A 23,439-nucleotide genomic window follows, 5' to 3' on the forward strand; every position below is an offset into this window, starting at 1 on the left:
ACTGCAATTCTTTTTTTGCGATGAAAATTCTGACATAATTAAATATGACGATCGTCATAGGCTGAAACTAAAAAAACTACGCATTTTCTCTCAGCATGGCCAAACTAGGGCATATAATATATCAAAATTTATGAAAATGTCAAACCGGATCCAATTGTGAGGTCTGTTTTTGCCTAGGAGGTCATTTTTGCAAGTTACCCCCTAAAATCTTCATTTAAATGAAACATCAAAAAAACCCTTTTGATCAACAATTTTACATGCCCAAAATCTGCCAACATCCCATCAGAACAACAAATCTAAAACTCTAGATCTGCAATAAACAACCTACGAAACCCATATATCTTTCTCTTTATTTTATCTTTTTATGCTTTCTTATGGATTCAATCTAGGGTTACAACAATTAAACCATAGCTCTGATATCACTTGTAAGAAAATTTGCAAGAGAAAATATAACCGTTTTCACATAACTTATAATAGATCTGAAATAAATATGTAATTGAAATCACATGCAAGAGAATAAACAACATACCCACAAAATTGTGACTCAAAATATACTCTGGGAAACTCTCAATGAGGGAAAAAACCCAGCCTCCAAAAACATCCATCACCACGTATTATTTAGCAAAAACACCATTGCAGTACAATTATAGAAGCCTTCAAAGCCATAGCCACAACCAAACAATCCATGTGAATAAACATGAATTCACACATCCTATGCCATGCTTCCAACTTTCACAAATGCTCTCTTGGCTAACATCTCAAGCTTTGTCTTGCTCGACTTTCCTTTTTCCCTCTTAACCTTTTGTTTTGTCTCTACAACTGCCTTTGTGACTTCTTATATAGTAGCAAGTCCCACAAAACCACCAAGTGGTATTACATAAGCTATGTGCTAAAACCATGTGCCATCGAACTTAGTGACCCACATTTAATATTGGACATTTAATTCTTTTCCCCAATATTAAATAATTACATCAACTATTATTACAATGTTACAAATCAACTCATCAAGAATTTTTCATTGGAATTGCTACATCTTGCATGCCCATCTAGATGCTCATAGGTGCAACATTACATAATAAAATAAAATAATATAATATAACAGTATTATGCAATGTGTGCAACACCTATTATCTCAAGACATTGTAAAGAAAAACTACTGTATACAATCTCATGGAGTTAAAATGCTATTATTGTTGTGAAATAATAAATTCTCATTTTTGAAGAAGACAATTATTGGTGGAATAATGAAGCACAAGCAAAAATACACATGTACACACACATGCACATGAGATTCAACCAAAATGTTCTCTTTTTTTGTGTGGTAGATTAGTGATTAATTAATATGAGACATTGATTCTCATTGCAGCTAGAGCCAATGTATTCTAAAGTTCGAAATTTAGCAGGATTGGAAATGCATTTAGATATTGAATACTTAATTGCTCATGAATGCTGATTTGTCTTTTGATTCAGAGTACTCCTTAGCAGAGCATGATTTTTGGGTGATATTAAACATGTACGTTTGAATTTGAGTCTTACATATGCAAGATTACTTAGCAATGCAAATATATTATTATCTAATGGACACTAAATGATATTATTATCAGGGAAAAATAATTTTAAATAATGAAGACAATTTTTGAATTTGAGTCTTACATATGCAAGATTACTTAGCAATACAAGTATATTATTACCTAATGGATTTAAAATGATATCATTATTAGGGAAAAATAATTTTGAATAATGAAGGCAATTAGTGTAGTGTATGTGTATGTGTGTATGTATATATCTATCTGAATATATATATATATATATATATATATATATATATATATATATATATATATATATATATATATATATATATATATATGCCTGGTTAAGTTATTTCTATGTAAAGATGAATATTGCTTCTCATTGTAACAAGGGCCAGTGCATTCAAAAGCTAGATATGATGGCCGATTCATTTGATATGGCTGAAGGTGTATCTGCAGGATGAAGAATTATTTGTCATGGATGATGATTTCTATTTTAATTTATACAATTACTTAGGAACACATGATTTATAGGTTACCAAGTTCATATTAATTTAAGCCATGGAATCTTGTGAATCTTCATGTTCATTCCTTTCCTGAATATGTCATATTTTCAAATGTTTTGTCATAATTTTGAAAGTCATAATCATAAATGAACTGTTTCTAATGATACCTTTCAAACAATATGTTTAGGAATACCACACATAAGTTCAAAGTGCACCTTCGATTAAAGAGTTGATTGAAAGCTTCAACTGTTTCTAATTGAAAGTTCAGAATAAGGAATTGGTCTAAGTGTAAATGTTATCACGATCTCTGATAGAGAGACTGATCTGAATAACAGTAGATTGAATCAGTTATTGCCTGAGATGCAATGGTACAAATTAATTTAAGTTTGTTTATAAAAAATACTTCTGATTAAATATTGGTATGATTTTTGAATACTTGACCGAAGGTTGAAATGATAATTTATTTGTCACTTCTGATTATACCGAATGCTGCCGTTGTGATTGGTATTGTTCAAACAACAGTGATCGGTTATATATATGGGTTTCAAGAGTCATGTTCACGTAGAGACATGACTCTATGTGGCCATTGCCACGTAGGGTCATGTCCCTACGTGACATGACCTTAACTAATATTAATCCCAGTACTCTTAAGGAAGGTGCCCGATAACATATATTGAATATATTAATAAGGATCGATTTGAATAAATTTACTGCTGCAGATACATACATACGTACGTACATACATACATACACACACACATATATATGTATATACACACACATACATTGTATATGTATATATACATTATTATGTATACATAAATATACATACATATACATATACATACACATACAATGTATATGTATATATGTATATACACTACATACATACATACATACATACATACATACATACATATATATATATATAATGCATCTATACATATTTCATTATACATACAATATGATCCACTGGATGCTTCAATTCGACTGAAGCTATAACTTCAACACTCCCTCTTAGCAAGGGAGAAATGAATCATCAAAATACACATATTCTTTTGATATGTGCACTAACATCAACCTCATTGATGCTTATCAAGAGAATAGCTTATCTGATTTCAGGCACTCTAGGACAACAAGTTAATGTAGTCTATCAGATAACAAGAAATAAAAATGTTGTGATCACTATTGTGACAAGTATCATGATTTCCAACACTTCGGGACAACAAATTAATGTAGTCTATCATGATACATTTGTTATCATGACTTTCGACACTCCGGGACAACAACTTAATTAGTTTGTCATGATAACAGTTCAAGCTATTGTTAAGGTCATCACCTTCCACCTTCCAAGTATACATCAATAAAAGATCGTCACCTTTCATGACATATTTCACATTTGAAAGATAGTAACTCTTTAACACAATTATATATATAAAAAACTGAGATTATATCACATTTGAATCATCCCAAGTTTACCTTTGAAATGCTCCAATTTAGGCTTAGAGAGAGGTTTAGTGAATATATTGGCAGTTTTCTCATCAGTGCTGATGTCTTCTAGCTTGAGAACATCTTTGGGAGGCAACTATATGTTCTGCTTCAGTGGAACATAGGGCAACTACTGACTGCTTTCTGCTAAACCAAGATATCATTGCTGAACCAAAATTAAAACAACATCTTGTAGTATTTTTACGGTCAATGGAGCAGTCAGTCCAGTTAGAATCTGAGTATTGATGAAGTTGAATCTCAACTCCATCATATTTAAGACCAAGTCCAATTGTACCATGTAGGTAACGTAAGATGTGCTTGGCTGCCACAAGGTGGATCTTCTTAGGTTTTCACATGAATTGACTTAATGTATTAGTTGTGTAACAAATATCAAGATGAGTATTCACTAAGTACATTAGTGATCCAATTATCTATTTGTAGTATGTAGGATCAGTAGGTTCAGATTCAATTTCGTCATTTTTAAGCTTGTGGATATTTGTTTCCATTAGTGTGGTCAAAGGCTTGCAGTCCATCATTCCAAATTTGGTTGGGACGTCCACATTGTATTTTCCTTGGTTTAAGAAAATGGAGTTCTCTTTTTGCCATACTTCTAGACCCAAGTAGTGTAGAAGTCCAAGATCTTTCATGTCAAATTCAATTGCTAGATCCTTTTTGTATTTTATTATAAGACGGTCTTCACCTTTTATTAGTAAGTCATCAACATAGAAAACAAGAATAATCATATTACCATCTGATAGTTTGAAATATATATTAGGATCAACTTCATTTTTGGAGTACCCTAATTTAGTGATATAACTATCTATCCTTTTGTACCATGTCCTAGGGTCTTGTTTAAGGCCATAGAGTGCCTTCTTCAATTTACACACATGAATTTTTGTCATGAGTGACAAATTCTTTTGGTTGTTCTATATATACTTCTTCAATAACACCATTTAGAAAGGTAGTCTTAACATCCATTTGATGTATCTTCCATCCTTTAGATGTTGCAATGGCTATAATGGTTTTGACAAAGGTGTATCGAGCAACCACAACGAATGTCTCTTCATAATTAATTCCAACCTTCTGAGAAAATCCCCGAGCTACAAATCTAGCTTTGTATTTTTCAGTACTACCATTTGGAGCATGTTTGATTTTGATTAACCATTTGGAGGAGACAACAAATTCGTCCTTAGGTCTAGGTGCGACATTCTAGACATCATTTTTTGATATAGATTGATATTCTTCAATCATTGCATCTTTTCAAGGTTGACATGATAATGCTTCTTCAACACTTGAAGGTTTAGATTTTATTAGTTCAGGTAGTAGAGTAACATCGCATGAATGACTTCTAGTTTTCTTGCTTTCTCTAAATATCTCACCAGGTTCTATATTGTTTTCTTCAATCATCTTTCTTGCCCACAGTGGCCTTTTCTTAGGATTTTCAACATTTTTCGTATTTGGAGATGGGAGTTTATGGTCTTCTGAACCATTCTTCCTCTAATTCTCAACTATGAGATTCTCATCTAATTCTAGTTGATTTCTCGTTTGATTCCTCAATGTTCTTAGAGAGGTTATAAACATCTCTGCTTCAAATTTTACATCTCTGCTAATTTCAATAGTTCATTGTCCTAGAATGTCAACCCTCTAACCTTTGGAGGATTCACTATATCCTATAAATATACCTTTCTTCTTAGAGGGTTCAAGTTTGGTTCTCTTTTCTTTCGGAATATGAATATATACATGACATCCAAAGATTCTTAGGTGACTTAAATCTGGTTTATTTCCTGTAAAGGCTTCTTCAGGGGTTATGTTCTCTAAGATTGAATGAGGACCTCTATTTTGAATGTATACTGCAGTATTAGAGGGTTTAACCTAGAATGAGATGTTGCATCATGGCTTTAGTGGGTTCGATGATAGTTCTGTTTTTTCTTTCTATCACTCCATATTGTTGAGGATTATAAGGTACTGTAAACTCCCTCTTAGTCCCAATAGAGGTGCAAAATTCTTTTAAGTTCTTAGAGATATATTCACCCCCATTGTCAGATCTTAGTGTTTTGATTTTCTTCCCAATTTGATTTTCAACTAATGCCTTAAACTCTTTGAATTTGGATAACACTTCATTTGATTCCTTAAGTTTTATGAAGTAAATCCAGGTTTTCCTAGAGAAATCATCTATAAAAATTACATAATACAAGAACCCACTTAGTGAAGGGACTAACATAGGACCACACAAGTCAATGGGATTAAGTTCAAGTATGGTTTTAGATTTATGTTCACTTTTTGGAAAAGATCCTTTGGTATTTTTTCCTAAAGCACATCCCTTGCATGTTCCAATATGATCAAATTTTAGACAAGGTAGACCTGTTACAATCTTTTCTATAGATGACAGAGCATGAAAATGAAGATGGCCAAGTCTTCTATACCATATTTCATTTGAGTTTGAAATTTTATGGTTTTATGCTAGGTTTTGAGGGTTACAAATTTTGTACAAACTTCTATCTTTGAAACCAATGGTGATCGCGTTCTTAATATTGGAGTTCTTGGGCCAGGATAGAACTTTATCTTCTTGAAATGTGATACGATACCCTTGATTTGCTAAGCCTGACATTGAAACCAAGTTTCTTTTGATGCTAGGTACAAATAATACATCTTTTAGTTGAAGAGTGACTTTGGTTTTTAGTTGTATTGAACATGTTCTGATTCCTTTTACTAGATAGGCAGAGTTATCCTCTTTTGTTATTTCTTTAGTAGAGTGACCTTCAAAAGTTTCGAATTTGTCTTTGAATTCAATTATATGACGAGATGCTCCACTGACTATTATCCACGTATTTTTGCTGGTATTTAGCTCACTTGATAGGGCCAAAAAGAATGCTAAATTTCATCCTTGACTTTTGCTAGGGCAGCTTGAATTTTCTTCCTTTCTGGGCAGAATTTGTGAGTGTGACCAAATTTGTCACATTTGTAGCACTGTACTTTAGACAAGTCTCTTTTCTTGTATGTTTGATTATCTTTTCCTCTTTTCCATTTAAATTGAGTTATCTTTATTATTTGTGTTAGTTTGAAGGGCTTGAATTTCTCCCTCTTGATTTGGACTGATTCCTCTTGTGATCAGTCTCGACTCCTCTTGTGTGCAATCATTCTTAAGTTGGTCGAAATTTGGCAATTCAGGTCTAGAGCTCATTTCAGGAATAAACAATCCCCATGAGATGGGTAACCCTTTAAGGGCTATTAGAGATAGTTCTTTGTCATCTACCCGATTTCCGATGGTTGCAAGTTGGTCTTTTAATTCTGCAATTCTCAGGAAATGAGATGTAATGGTCTCTCCTTTGTTCATCTTGATTTATAGCAGTTGTTTCAAGGTGAGCAGTCTGCTGGTATTATTGATTTCAAACGTGTTATTAATAGTCATGAACATTTCATAGGCAGTTTTGAGATTTGATATGGATGGAAGTATGTGATCTTTAATAGAATCTATGATGATCTTCAGAGTTTTATTATTATGTCTTTTCCAAGTTGATCTATCTGGACCATTTTCAGGCATTTTCTTTTTTTTTTCCACATACCCTTCTAATTCAAGTTCTCGTAGAATAATCATAATTCGAATTTTCCATGAAACAAAGTTTGAAGCACTTCAAGTGTATCCTCCAGTCTTATGTGGTTCACCATGATTTTAATCTGAAATTTTAATGATAACTGAGTATATATGCTCTATCAGTTAGGCTCCAATACCATGTAAATGTTAGTAGGATCTCTGAAAGAGAGATTGATGTGAATAACAATAGATTGAATGAGTTATTGCCTGAGATGCAATGGTACAAATTAATTTAAGTTTGCTCATAAAAAAACTTGTGATAAATATCAGTATGATGTTCGAATACTTGACCCAAGGTTGATATGATAATTTATTTGTCACTGCTGATTATACTGAGTACTGCCATTGTGATTGGTATTGTTCAAACAGCAGTGATTGGTTATATATATGTGTTTCAAGAGTCATGCTCATGTAGACATGACTCTACGTGGCTATTGCAACATAGGGTCATGTCCCTATGTAACATGACCTTAACTAATATTAATCCCTTCTTTATATACATGTGTTGGCTTCTATGACACACCCAATACTCTTAAGGAAGGTGCTCGATAGCATTATCAATGTTATTATGAAATATCAGATATATTAACCGGGATCAATCTGAATAAATTTACTCCTGCATATCTACCTATCTATATATAGATAGATAGATATGTATGTATGTATTTATCTATGTAAGAGTGTATATGTGCATGTGTGTATATATATATGTATGTATGTATAATGCATCTATACATTTTCTATTATATATACAATATGATCCACTAGATGCTTCAATTCGACTGGAGCTATAACTTCAACACTAAGCTGTTGCTTTGAGGATTTACTTAGACTTCAACAAAGGGCCTGAGGATTTTAAAATAAACTCAAGCAGGAAAATGAATTGGATGGAATGTAGATATTGTTGGGATTGGAAGTTTTATTGTTGTTCAAAAATTGTGTAATTGTGGGTGCATTTGCTTCCGTTTTACAGCTCTACTGTTATTCATTGTTTTATCATTGTCTTGACTCTTGATTATGGTTATGTTCATTAATAAGTTGAGAGATTAGAAAAATACAAAACATTTTCAAGAAAATAAATTTGGAAACAAATTAGGAGAAGTGACACGAAGAATTCTTTTCAAGAAAATGTCTCGAAGTGTGCTTTTTTTTTCAGATAGAGTTTTTGAGTCAGTATTGAATAAGGTTAGGTAGAGGGTGAGTGAAATTTGACCCATTCTCTAGTTAAAAGGTCTATTGATGGCTATCATTAGTTGCCTATTTTCTTTGCTATCTATAGTTGATGTTCCTATGTTGTATATGCATCTTTGATCAGCCTATTTGTTTTGGGATGGCTGGTGAATGACTCCTTACTGTTTTAGTCTGCTGTTTTATAATTGGGATCAAAACCCTTACCCTGCTAATATAACCAAAAACATTGACCCATTCTCTCCAAAAACCAACCATTTTTATTATTGCCACTATTGAGGAAGGCTTACTATTAAACTCGAGCACTTCTTTTCATTCCTCTCTGCTGAAAAGGTCAGAGGATACAAAAGAATTCTTCTCAGCAGCAAAATAGACCAATGTTCTCTTGCTTCCTTCGCTTGATTATACTTCAAAGATACAGACATTGTTGCCGCAGTTCTTGTTGTAAAAACAATAGTGGGAGAAAAGAGAGTTCGTGAGGTTGTTACAATGATGCTTGGGATTATAGTTGCTAGATCAAACTGGATTTCGTTCAAATGTTACTAGATCTGGCTTTTTTGGGACCTATTACATTGTCAAAGTTGTTCCATGATAGTGAGTAGATTTTCACAATCCATGACTTTTTTTGAATGATGCTTCTGGATTTGATTGTGTGAGCATTTTTTTTATTGTAATCTGTCATCATGATGAAGAGCAATATTTCAGATCACACACTATGATCTCTTCATCCTGATCATGGATCATATAGTATGGTTCAAAACATTGATGAAAAATACTCACACAATCAAATCCAAAAGAAGAATTCAAAAAAGAAAAAGAAAAACATTCCAGATGTTCAATTCTTATAAAATTTCAACCGATTTTTTTCAATGATATTAGATTAGTAAATTCTTTTAGCCACTTGATCAATTCAATTATTTTTCGAAATTGGTAATTATGCTCAAAATGTTTTAAAACTTTGGGCTTTTATTGAGGAGCCTCGTAATTGGTCTTATCAACACCAAAGACATGAAGATCAATCTCTATCCAATAAACTGATAAAGAATGAGATACAAGGCATGAACTGTTGAATTACATAGCTGCAATACAAATCTTCTGTTGCTAGTCTTGTTCGTGTTCATGGATTCCTTAAGGATATTTTTGAAGCAGACTATTGTTTTCATAAAACCTTTGTGTATTCTTAGTCGATGGCTCCTGTTCGATTCCATTTGTTATTGTGTGCCTTCATCTTGCCATGTTGCCTTCTGTCTTTAGCTACAACTGTGATGTATTTGGCCATGCTTTGGTGTTTGTGGCATCCAGGTGTTTTTTTCCCTTCTTGCAAACATTCAAGCTAAATATTACGGATTATATTGGCGGGCTATGTATATTTTATCATCTATTTTTGTTCACTCATGACAGTTCTTCTCTTGGATGGTGACCTATATAAAATGAATATTATTTGTTTGTGTATAAGAAAAGACTATCATTTTTGGAGAATATGATCTTAGTTTTGGTTTTTATATTATAATCAATTTTGGTTCTAAAAGAGGAGACATTGTGCAGCTTTAGTCTGAGATTATTATCGTGCAGGCCTAATCTGAAATTATTTTTGTATTGGTATAGCATTTTGTTATTCAAATTCTGAGTATATACCATCAATTTTGAGAAGTATAATTTTTGGTCACATTATCAGTATATGCAGTGCATCTGAATATCAAGCATTCAAATTTTGATCATTATATGATCATCGAGTCTTGAAGAGAACTTTTGACCAGAGCAGTATCTTTTGTAATTTGATTTGAGGATCTTAATAAAGGAACAATTTTGGTGGGCTGGGTTGTTTCCCTTGCTGAGGAGAGTTTTTTCCTAGGATTATTGTTTGTTTTTGTGTGATTGTTTTGCAGCTAGTTTTATTTACTTGATTTATGGTTCAAATTCATGGTAGCAGAGCCATGTTTGAAGCAATTCAATCCAGAACCAAAAGTATTCTTCATTTGTGTTTTTTTTTTCTCTTTCAATTCGTCATTCTCAATGTGTGAAAATGGTGAGTGCTTTGAAAGTTGAGGATAGGTTAAGTTGCTCTTCAAATTTTGCTTCATGGAAGCCCAGGGTTCTGGTTGCTCTTGAAGAGAATGACCTTTTGGATAATTTCAATTTTGACGATGCAGAGCCATCTGATGATGTTGAAAGATTTGAGTGGAAGAAGATCAAGATTATGGCCAAAACGATATTGATCAATTCTGTCAAGGATCTTTTGATTCCTGTCATTACAAAACTGGAATCAGCCAAGGAGATTTTCAGGGCTTGCAAGGATTCGTATGAGTTTAATGACACCGATAGAGTCCTTGCAGTGATGCATAAACTGCTGCATGTAAAGATGGCAAGGGGTGAATCTGTAGTTTCATACTTTATGAAAATTACAGAACTGAAAGACCAACTTAGTGCAATTGGTGAAATGTGTGCAGACAAAGATCTAGTTATGCTTGCTATGAATGGACTTTCCCAATCTTTGGAACCCTTCGTTCAGGGGGTTAGTGGAAGAGATGAGCTTCCGAAATTTTACAGTCTAAGAGCTGATTGCATTCAAGAAGAGTGCGAATTAGAAGCAAGAGGAAGTGGTTGCAGAAATCATCATGAAGATGATCATGGTCTTGCAACTCCCACTTGCGAATAATAAAAACTTTGAGTCAGCTCCTGACTCCAAGAAAGGGAAAATGGATCTTTCCAAAGTCCAGTGCTTCAATTGTGACAAGTATGGGCACTTTGCTAGAGATTGTTATTCTAGACCAAAGCCTTAAGCTGCTGCTGTAAATGTAGAAATTCATCTCCAAAAAGAGAGTCAAGTGAATGTTTTGAGGGATTCTTATTTATATTTGCACTCTCTAGAAATGTTCTTACAAACAGTGATACATGGTTGATTGACAGTGGTGCATCCCATCATATTACTAGTTACAAAGAAGACCTCCTTAGTTTGGAGGAAAAAGATTCTCATCTACAAGTCATAAGTGGTGATGATGCAAGTTATTCAGTGAAGGGTGCTGGTTCTACTTCCTTTAAATTAGATTCCAAAATTCCTCTTCACTAAAGTGATGTATTGTTAGTACCTGGCATAAAGAGGAATCTGATTTCTATATCAGCATTAGAAGAGAAATGGTATCATATTTCTTTTGTTGATGATAACGTCTTGGCATGGAAAATGAACTCTAGTTTTCAATCAGCTCGCAAAATTGGAGTCCCTCATGATAGTCTCTACAAGCTTTCAAACCTGTCCAATATATGCACTTACACATGATACTTTAAATTCAAATGATCTATGGCAGAAGAGGTTTGGGTATTTAAATTTCAGAATTTGAGCCACCATGGAGAAGGCTATGGTTTGTCTTTTGAAGTTGAACGAAAACCATAAAAGAGTTTGAAAGGGTTGCACTCTAGGTAAGAATACTAAGAGCACTTTTCATAGTAGTGAAAGTAGAGCTAAAGATATTCTAGAGTTAATTCATTCAAATTTATGTGGTCCCATGTCAGTTGACTCGCTTAGTGATTTTTGGTATTATGTTACCTTCATAGATGATTATTCATGTAAGTGCTGGAACTATTTCTCAAGTCTAAGCAATTTGATGAGGTGCTGTCGTCCTTTAAAGAATTCAAAGCACTTTTTGAAAATTTATCTACAAAGGATTATGATTGTAAGGTTTGATAACGGAGGAGAATATGTCTCTAGTATTTTTCATGATTATTGTGGTGAAGGTGGGATTAAGAGGGAGTTTTGTGTTCCCTATATTATATTATTATAATGTTTCTTTAATGGTTGTTGTAGTTAGTAAGTAGTTTCTATTTTCGTCTTTAGTTCACGATTGCTTCTTTTAGAGACACCATCTTTGTAAATCTATATAAGGATTTATCATTTTTCATCTACTTTTTACAATAACATGGTATTAGAGCACGTCGATGGGATTTCATAAAACTAGGTGAATTTATAAAGGAAAATCCGAGCCTCTTTTGATCTAGTATTTTTCCAAAAATTTGTTTTTATCAATTTTTTTGAAACAAAAATCATTGGAGACATTTTATGAAAATTTATGGTTCATCTTGGAAGATTTTTGCTGAAAATCGCAGTCCTGGTTGAGGGTTTTGATTGCACGATTTTGTGGTTTGGGCAAAGGTCTCTGTTTTTGAAGGTGCAGTATTTGCATATTCTTGCATGTGCATTTTGTTACTTGCATGTATTGCTTTACCATGCAAAGTCTCGTGTTTTGCCACATGAAGATTTTTCTAATGGGTTTTCATAATTTTTTGCCTTAAAAATTATTTGATGGGTTTTCATAAATTTTTCCCTCAAAATATTCTGATTCTTTAATTTGCAAAGTTGCATGGGATTTCTTTGTGGGTTTATAATTTTTTCCTCAAAATTTATCTAGTAGGTTTACAATTTTTTCCTAAAAAATGATTTGTTGGGTTTTATTGGTTCTCCCTAAAAAACAATGCTTTGTATGTTGATCCATGTTTTGGATTTTGTTGTCTGATTTTGATCAATTTTTCATTTCAAAATTGTGTCTGAACTCAGACAATTGTTTTCTTCCCTGTGAACATCTCATGAATTTGAGGACTCAAGTGTGTTTATAATTCTTTTGGTGATGTTCTTTATTCTCTTGACAATAGGTTCAACACAATCCATTTTTCCATTGTTGTCCAAAACAAGATCTTTGTGGTGGGCTGTACAAGCTGTCCAGAAAATTGAAGGGTTTCTGTTCATAATAACTCTTCCAACAACTATATAATTGGTATCATTACCCCAATTACCCAACAACTTTGGATAATTCTCCTCAATCTGGAGTCTGGATACATGTAGTTGAATATTGGTTACTCGATAAGGATTGACACTACTAAATATCTCATGGATGCCATGGCCAGATCATCCATAAATGAGCCTATATTTGAGTCACATCTAAAACATCTGGATTTGGCACCACATTGTGTGGTGCAATATTGAATTTAGTCCTACTGCTAAACAATCAGAGTTTGCACAGAAAAAATCAACAAAAAATTGAGCAGACACCTAAAATTGTGAACTGAAGTTTTGAAAACCAAAATATTTTTTAAATAATTAATATAAATGAAATATATTTAAAGTTACCATATATAACCTTTACATAATTTATTAACATTTGGTTATATGAATACTTGTATAGTTGTTGTATCTAGCTGTATCAGAGGATCTTGAAAGTTTTGCCTATTCATAGCTGAAGCCATATCTGTTTCCATTCAACGCTGCCTTTTCAATTTCCACCTCACAGAGAAGCTGTGCTAATAGGTGGCATGACAATTGTGCATGCTTTAGTTTTATTGGAAGTATTTACTAACCTCTAGGTAGCTATAAAAAAATTTAATTGGCTGTTTTTGAATCTCTCCGTTGGACATTATGTGTTAGGTACCATATCGCTATACAAATTGCTGGTCATCAATCGACTTCACATCAACAATAGCTTCATCCATATTTTTGTCTCTAATTTAAATGGTTAGAAATGGAATCAAAACTCTACTAGAACCAACAAATTCTCAACAACTCCATCAACAAAATGAAAAATAGAGCTAGAAAGATTTATGTTGGTTCAGTTCTCTTGAAGTCTCCAGTCAGGATAAGCCTAGACATTTGAAGTTGCTATGCTCATTGTCATTTGGGTTTTTACAATGTAGGAGGAAAAATGTAGGGCAATCCTTTTGGGATGGCTTTTACTTGATTTTTATTAATAAAACAGATCTGGAAGAAATTAGTGCACAGATTGTTTAATGTGATAATTCATGCCAAACTGTGGCCCATGATCAGTGAGTTGATTCTTATCATGGTCTAGTTAGTTTGACTATCCTTCCAAATGGTAAATATTAGTTTTACTAATATTTAATTTGATTTTTTTGAATAATAATCCAAAAAAAATAAAAAGTGGAGAAAAAGTTGCAAATAAATTTGATTTTTTTAATTTAAATATGGAAATTAATTAAATATTGATTTTTTAATTGATATTTAATTAATAAAAGTAAAAAAAAATCAAAATGGAATAAGAAATACTTAGCTTCATCATGAAGTTAAGAGGATCAAAAATAGCAACTTTTTGAATCAAACAGCAAAAAAGCGACAAGTGGCACAAAAGATGGAAACCTTGATGGTCAAGTAAAGCAACTGCCTAATTTTAGTCTGCAGTTTTAAAGGCATCTTTTTGAAGAATGATTCATATAAGATACCCTCTCATTCATTCAGGCTCACACAGAAATTTGAAGAGCAAATCGAGAATAGAAGTAAGATTCGAGGAGTTCAAGGAAGTGGATTTTTTTTGAGAAATTTTCTGAAATAGTTGAGGATTTTTCTGGGAATTCACGACAGAAGATTTTGAATCCTATTAGAAAGGAATTTTCTTTGCAGTGACTTGTGAAATTTCATATTTCTCATGGAAGTGTTAAAAAGTGAATCTTGAAAGGAGTATGGAAATTTTGGGGAAAATCCAAAAATCTTCATCTTATGGACAAGTTGTATCCATTGTTTCTAAATACTTTCCTTGCATAGTCTTATGTGTGTACGTTTTTTTAAAATTTTGCAGGAAAGGAGAATGGCAGAGCCCAGGGGAACAGGAGAAACGCAAGGACAACTGATAAAGAATGAAAGGAGAGGATTTTATCCTAAATCCAAAATTGTGTCAAAGTGGGCAGAAATTGGAGATACAAGTCTTGGCGGCCTTGATTTGAAAGATTTTAACCGGAGAATGCTCGGATATAATGACTATCACCCAACACACCTAGCTACAAAAATTGTGAGAAGTGGAATTTTCGCTGCAGCTGGTTTTTCTCCTTCTTTTCAGCATCCAGAGTTAATCGTGGAATGTACCAAGCACTACAGTGCTAGAGACAAAACCATCCGAGATTTTGAACGAAATATTCTGGCAGATTTTTCTCCGGCATCCATTTCTGAAGCATTCGGAATTCCTTCAAATCCAAGGATGGTCACAAAAACACAAGAGCAAGCACTAAGAATCTATACATTTGGAATCAATTTTTGTGAAGAAATAATCAACAAAAGATGGTTGAAAAAGAATAGACCACATCATTCCAAGATTCCTAAAGAAATAGTATGGCTCGACTTGCAGAGGGAATATAGTGATATGGTCATGATGTTCAGTCGCATATTTGGCATGCCTTATTCTTATAGGTTTGAATCTTGGATGTGGTATTTTGTTGAGTAGGTGATGGAGGAAGGCGACAGAATAGATTGGGCTGGGCTCATAAGTGATAATCTAAATGAACAGTTGATGAATCTAGAGCATACAAGGAAATTTTACATGAGCTCCTATCTCATCTACATTCTAGCATGGACGACAAATTATGATGGACTACGATGCAAAGGACCGATTGGAAGCGGAACCCAACACCTCAAAGTCCATGAATGTTACCCACAGTTGCATTTGTATTCAAAGGATGATTACATGAGGGTTAATGATATATTTGCCATGCGCATAGTAAGAACACTACAAAAGAGGCCACATATAAGAATGTCAATGGGTGCAATGAAGTTGGTCGAGGAATATGGCGCCTGGTTCATTCAGTTTCCTACCTTTTCATACATCCGAGTTCAAGGATTCTCCACGGAACCATACAAACTTCCCAAGTATCCAACGGACAAGATGGTCTTGTTAGAGCTTACTTGACAACTTACAGCCTATGACAAGATTTAGAAAGGGAAGAAGAAGTTGGGATTGCAGTTTCCAATTTTCGTAGGAGAAGGGAAAACTGTGGTATGCCCATGTCTAAAAGCTGCAGAGAAATCATCAGATGAGCTCCACTTCTTCCGCCTTTCGCTTTATCCAAAGAGGAATGATTTTGATCCTTACAACAAGATCTCATTAGTAGGAGGATCAAAGTACCAACACAAGGTTCACCTTGAAGACTTTTGGGCAAATGCAGCAGACAAGAACGAGATTAGAAAAAGGTTGCATTCAAGACTACCATTGAACATTATTAGAACATGCAACATATTCAAGGTTCCTGATCAAATGGAGGAGGACCCAAACGTGATGCGAAAGGGATTCAATCCCGAAATGACAGCTCAACCATTTGATTGGAAGAAGAAAGAAATTACAGATCTCGAAGCTCTTTCAAAACCAGTCTTAGATTTTACCAAGTGGTGGATCAAGCGTAAGCTTGAAAAATTAGTTGCACCAGCTAATGGATTCACATATAGGTTGCTTGGCCATAGACCACTTAGGGATGAAAGATCAGGACAAATATTTGAAGGGACTGTTGAAGAAAGAGGAACTCTATCTGAAGATGTAGGAACCAAGAAGGGAAGAAGGTACCTCGAGAAAAGCGTCCTAGGATTGAGGAAGTCATCAAGGAACCTCAAAATAAGAAGCAAAAACATGGAGATGCTCCCTCTTCTCCGAGTCGAACTCCAAGTGTCCAAGAGATAGAAATTTTTGAAAGGCAGGATGTAGGGACAAGTATAAGGAGATTTGAGCAAGAAGAGAATTTGGATAGGCCAATTCATGATAGGCTGAGTTTAAATGCCTATGAAAAGTCCATGCAAGAAAGAGGGAGAGATCAAGATATTGCTACAAAAGAAAGTCTTGCTATGATCTTAGAGCGAGAAATGATTAATGATGGAGATGGTCCACTAGAGGAAGAAACTCCAGGAGTAGCAATACATCTTCCAAGTACTGAGGCCATAGTTCCTGAGGTTATGATGGATAGTCCAGGAGGTGAAGAGGAGATTGACATTCGAGTAGTCCAAAGGAAAGAACAATTGGTAATTCCAGGGGACCAAAGTACACCCATTCCAGAATGGTTGAGGCAACGAATTCAATTGTGTCAACAAAGGGAGGTTGATCTAGCAATTGAATTACAGGAAATTTTGGACCGATCAAACCAATCAGAAGAACAAGGGAAAGCAAAAAGATATACTAAATTCATTAGAGGAGAATCAGGATCTAGAATCTTGCAGATTGCGACTCCCACAGTTGACAAAGGAAAAAATCAGATTGCTCCAGATGAATATCATATTACGGAAGTAAATCTTGGTCGGGCTTCTCGAGAGCAAATATTGGAAGAATTTGATGACTCCACACAGGCTTTGAAGGATAGGCTGAAGAAAGTAGAAGAAGGGTATGAAAAGTAGAAAAGAGAAATTTGGGCCTTATGTCAGTACATCAATAACTTGCCTCATCCAGTAAGAGAGGAAGGTCCATCATTTGCCCCTCCAATAGGTGTTTCCGGTGAAGTGGTAGGTGATATTGATAGAATCAAGCGAATTGCTCAGGGTGCAAAGATTTGGGTCGAAGGAATTCAGGAGGTAGCCTTCAAACCTGCAAAAGAATTAGTGCAAGTGCACAATAGGGCATTGGCTGCAATCTCTAGGATCCAGTGCATGGAGGAATCATGGGTGGATGAGCATATTTACCAAGAAGAGGTGATTGCTGACATTGATGGATACCCCAAAGCAAGAATTGATTGATGGTCGAGTTATCAGCGAGGGGGATGTCTATGATTTTATTCGATGGTATAGTGTAGTGATCATGGCTAAGAAAATGTTTGAGAGCTTTACTAGGGAATCCAGTCGATGGAAAAAGATTGTTGATAACATTAAGCAAGGAATATCAAATGCAGTTGCATCCTTGTTATCACAAAGATTGGGGGAAGAAGAAATGACAACTGATAATCTGAAAGTCAAGTTAGAGGAATTCTTTCAGCTAAATGTTTATGGAAGAGATGATTTTGAGAACTTCTCCATCTTCTCAAATACAATGCACACTACGAAGGACTTACTACCAGATTGGGATGAAAGTTTGGGAAAAGCAGAAAGAGCAATTGCAGTTCTAGAATTCAAGCAGGAATCTGCACCAAGCATCAATACAGAAGAGTTGGAAACAGTGTTAGATTGATTTTGATCTTTCAGGTGAAAAAATCAAGGATAGATGCATTAAATGCATAGTGGGTGTGCTTAGGGATCATTTATTACACCCCACTCCTTCCTAAACGAGCATGCATAGAGGGCATTTATTACCCACTACAGTAGTGGATTCCTTATGGCATTAATGTAGATTACTTTCCATTGCCCTAACCCTAATTAGGGCTGATGTGGCACGATCTTGGCCATCGGTTATTGTGATCATCCGGGGCACCCGTTGTAATCGAGGACCTATACAAAGGCCTCATTTCTCATTTGAAAAGGGAGATTTTTTTGGGATTGTTGCTATGAGCTACTGAGATAATAAAGTTTTCATTGGAGTTTGGTGAATACTTGATGTATCTTAGTGCTTGCTTGTTCTCCTAAATTTCTTCAATTAGATTAAGTTTAGCATAGTCAATGTGTGGTGATTATAATGGATAATATGATGGTGTATTGATGAATTCCTTAGGTTCATACTTTTGACGTTTTAGTGATTCTAATTCGTTGTGTAAAGTTAGCCTGAACCCCTTTCATGCATATGCTCAACTTCTATCATTCGTATACATTGTTCTTTATGATGGTGTATGTGGTGATATGAAAATCTTTGGCATAACCCTTGAAGATTGCACCAGTTCATGCGTAGTTGTAGTATAACTTGGTGAAGTGGAATTTGGTAAATTGCGGAATTTGTCCACTAGAATACTATTTGTTGTTGTCACTACCCTTAGGGTTAGAATAGAGTTCCTGAGCCCTATCCTATTGAATTTCTGCATATTTTGTGAAAACTCCAAAAAAAACACTTCATTGCAAAACCTTAAGATAGATCCCACATCCAGTATGGTTTGAAATGAATATGAATAAACAAGCAAGGCCCCTTGTGATCATCAGCAAATCACATCAACCACCGATCTTATCCACAGTCAAGACCTGGCATTAAAGGAACCTTGAAGTCATTGTATGATCTTCTAGCAATTTTAGCATACACAAGACTTTATTCAAGAGAGGATAAGATATTTCGGTATTTTGTTCTACTGTTTGGTGAGTCATAAAACACACATCAACAAGATTTATGTTGGTTCAGTTCTCTTGAAGTCTCCAGTCAGGATAAGCCTAGACATTTGAAGTTGCTATGCTCATTGTCATTTGGGTGGTTACAATGTAGGAGGAAAAATGTAGGGCAATCCTTTTGGGATGGCTTTTACTTGATTTTTATAAATAAAACAGATCTGGAAAAAATTAGTGCACAGATTGTTTAATGTGATAATTCATGCCAAACTGTGGCCCATGATCAGTGAGTTGATTCTTAGTATGGTCTAGTTAGTTTGACTATCCTTCCAAATGGTAAATATGCCTGCAATCATGTCTTGTGAAGTATGTGAATCCTTTTTTAAAACTTTATTCTCTATTCTGCATGAGAGCTGTGTCTGTTGTAGTTTTGCTCCTTATTGTTTTGGATTAAATTAAGTCTTCTTGGTTTATTTTAACATAGGACTTTGTCTCCTTATTCATTATTTGACATGGCAGGAACATGTGGAGGAAGAACATACACCTGGGGCGGCCACAGGAATAGTATTAATTCTGAGAGACAGGTAGTGGGACTCATAGGAAATATTTAGATATCTGATGTCATATATCATTGGATGATATGGATTTCATATCTAACAAAATACATTTGCTTTTATTTGTTCCAGTTTAAAAAAATCTGAAGAAGATTGTAAGGTGTATCAGGTACAATTTTTTTTATATATCATTTTTTTTGGTTTTTCTGGCATGAGTAATCTACTATGTATACTTATTCAATATAAGTTATGCCAGCAGGCATTACCTATATGCTATAGCTAGATCTCTGCATTGCAGAAGTAAGAAACTAATTTCAAAAGAATAAAAAAAATAATTGTTTCACATTAAATCTTCTGCTGAGTTATTTGGTTTGGTTATATGCGAGTCAATCTCATTTCATATCAACTGATGTTTTGCCCCATTCTCATAGTAGCCTGATTGTTCTCTTCAGATGCTTTTCTAAATATAAAAGGAAATATTTATATTGGTCATGATCATGGATGTAATCTTAAACTATGTTGATGAAGAACACGCATTTCAGTGTCCTGAATCTGCATTTAAATAATAAGTATTTCAGGTTGATTTTGTGTTTGTCTGTTTAGAAAGAACAGGAAATCAATCTGTTTCCCTTAGATCAGCCTAAAGCACTATGTTGATGAAGAACAAGCATTTCTGTGCCCCGAATCTGCATTTAAATGATAGGTATTTCAGGTTGTGCTTTTGCATTTGATTATTTAGCAAGGTTTTTTGGCTGGAAAGGTTTTGTGTGTATCTGTTTAGAAAGAAGGAATGGGAAATCAACCTGTTTCCCTCAGATCAGCCTAAAGAACTATGTTGATGAAGAACATGCATTTCAGTGTCCCGAATGCACATTTAAATGATAGGTATTTCAGGTGCGCCTTTGCATTTGATAATTTAGCAAGGTTTTTTGGCTAGAAAGGTTTTGCGCATGTCTAGGAATGGGTGATATATCTGTTTCCCTCAGATCAGCCAAAAGAAGATAGTTTAATTAATGAAGTCGTCAATAAAACTGAAGCAGTCAGGTCTATTTTATTGAACATAATTTTTTGGTACTGGTTACAATCGTCTACATATGGAAATTATTCTGGAGGATGCTTGGTTGTGTTAATGTTCTCTTCAAGAGTTCTTTCAATTCGTCTATGCAAATGTATAGCATATTGTAATGACAGACAAGTATCTTCCTGTCACCCTTCACTGTTGTAGAGGAGTACAGATTGCCTTTCCATTTCATTCACCTTTGGTGGTATGCTGCAAGTCTCAATCTCTTGCACAGTAACAATTCAGTTACACTGCATGTTGATTCCACATTACAAGAAGTGTAGAGCAAATTTGCAGAAAATTCAGCAAACCTAAACTTCAGTCATAGGAATTAGCAAAATTTGAACTATATAGGAAATGACAATTAGCCCAACCACACTTCTCCAAGGCAAATTACTCACTACCAAAAATCCAAGAAACCAATATCACATAAAATTAGGTACTGTTCGATAAGATTGTCATACCATCATTTAGGCTGTTAGGTCAAAGTAAGTCACTTTATTTCTTGACCATTTGGCTTGCTAAGGCACTTGCAGATCTGGTAATCGTCCAAACCTCTAAATCATATAGAACAGGTGTGTTGTATTCTCAGGATATTTTTGGACTTTTAGCCCTTCAATAAGTCATACTATTCAGACGACAAGAAGAAATCAATTTTAATCATTTAAAATTAATCAGATTGGCACAAAAAGAAGATTCACAAGGCATTAGGATCCCCTGATTCACATTATGCTCAATCCTGCAAATGTAGAAGAGAGTTGGGATGGTTATAACACATACCCAATATAGAAATGTCGTGATGAATTCTTTGGTGTTGTGTTTTATTCGCTGATTTTATTTGATAACACATACCCAATATAGAGTATTTACATTTTTATACTTATTAAGATATTATTCTTGGAATCACTGCTGCCGTTACACCAAAACCTTGAGCTGTCAATGGACATCACAACAGCAAGAGACAAGGATCCATGGGAGGCGGTTAAGCGCATGTTGCAAATCCATCGGTCTATGTTGAATGGTACTTTTCACCTAGAGGGGATGGAGGAATCGACATCCCAATAATTATGTCATATGTTATAGAATACATAGTGGTCAATTATCCTTGTTACACATGTGACATTTTTACTTTGGTTTGTAATGTCTATGATAGGGTATCTTCTATCACAAAAGGTGGGGAAGCTATAGCTAAGAAGATAGATAGATAGATAGATAAAATTTTAACGTCCGCGAGGCTAAAAATAACCTATGGGACAGCAAGACAACTTAACAACAAGACAACTTAAGCAGACTTAAGTAGCTCCGTTTGCTTCTTGTGTAGGATGATGATGAGCCCACCCAATTGCTCAATGTACTCTTCGTTGAATAGGTTATGCCAAGAACTGTCACATATAGTATCCGCAAATTTATCTTTGCTGTCCCTGTAGGCCTCACATTCTAAAATAAAGTGCTGTTCAGCTTCCACTTTCCCAGAATTGCAGAATCTGCAAATTCTCTCTTCCCAAGCCTCCTTTGGCCTCTTCCAACGCCCCGTCTTACAACGAAGTTGGTGAGAGTTGGTTCTCAGCTGAGCGATAAGAATTTTAGCCCTCCAAGAAATGTTGACTCCTACGTACGCTTTTTGGAGTTGATCACAAGTGGGGTTGAACTCATTTATATAATATATTTTCTTCCTCCCGATCTCACTTCCCCAATTTCTCCATAACAAAGACCTTTATTTCTTTATTATTTGTGGGGCACATATTGAATTGAATATTCCATTTACTCATGCATTTGATGTTTTGTTGCCTCCATGTCCTTTTTCGCTTACATAGTGTATCACTAAAGACAACTTTAGGCCATCTATCCTCTTCCATTTTTTCGATTCTTTCTAGATAGCTTAAAAGGTGAACCATAGCAAGTGCCTCGATAGGAGCAGCCCCCATTTCACTTAGCATGATATCATATGGAACAGTGTTTTTGATTTTAAACTTGCTTGTGATCTTTTGGATTCCTTCGATTTGTTTCCATTGTGCTATAGTAGTGTTGCTGGCCCATAATTCACATCCGTAAAGAACAACTGGCAGCACAAGAAGACCGAACAAGGTTTGGATAGTTTTCCAATCCTACAACTCTGCTTCACGGCACCTGTTCTGAAGAGCATAAAAAGCCTTCCACCCACCTAATGTCCTTTTATGCCTGCAACTAGACCAACTTAGTTTTTTGTTGAAATCGATGCCCAAGTATTTATACTCCGCAACTTCTTCAAGAACACTTCTGTTGTAATAAAACTCATGTTGATGCTGTTTTTTATTATTGGAGAAAATGATAACCTTAGTCTTGCTGATATTGACCTGCATCCCCACCATTTTGCAAAAGCTCTCAAGAGAAGATAGATGATCTTGCAAACCATAGGCAGATTTGGCAGTCAAAATGAGATTGTTCGCATATAGGAGCAACTTTATAACAAATTCACCTATCTAAATGCCTTAACCCTTTTGCATGTTTAACCACTCTTCCAGCTTGTCAATATATAAACCAAACAAAGTAGGAGATAAAGGGCAACCCTGCTTGACTTTGATATCGCTCCTAAAACATTCTGAAATGCCATCTGAAGTTCTGATT

The 23,439-nt window shown here is 34.7% G+C and overlaps 1 protein-coding gene across 2 annotated transcripts in view; it reads left to right on the top strand.

Annotated features, from left to right (window-relative positions):
- The window catches only part of LOC149547695 (FKBP12-interacting protein of 37 kDa-like), a 156,868-nt gene that overhangs the window by 5,901 nt on the left and 127,528 nt on the right, over positions 1–23,439 (top strand). For both annotated transcript variants that reach the window (XM_089791774.1, XM_089791775.1), the window contains exons 5-6: positions 19,741–19,805; positions 19,908–19,944. In XM_089791774.1, coding sequence (XP_089647900.1) covers positions 19,741–19,805; positions 19,908–19,944 — 102 coding nt within the window. The remainder of the gene's footprint in view (positions 1–19,740; positions 19,806–19,907; positions 19,945–23,439) is intronic.

This window comes from Cupressus sempervirens, chromosome 7 (assembly GCF_028749045.1).
Source record: "Cupressus sempervirens isolate cs-2001-9-10 chromosome 7, ASM2874904v1, whole genome shotgun sequence".
NCBI classification, from domain to species: Eukaryota; Viridiplantae; Streptophyta; class Pinopsida; order Cupressales; family Cupressaceae; genus Cupressus; species Cupressus sempervirens.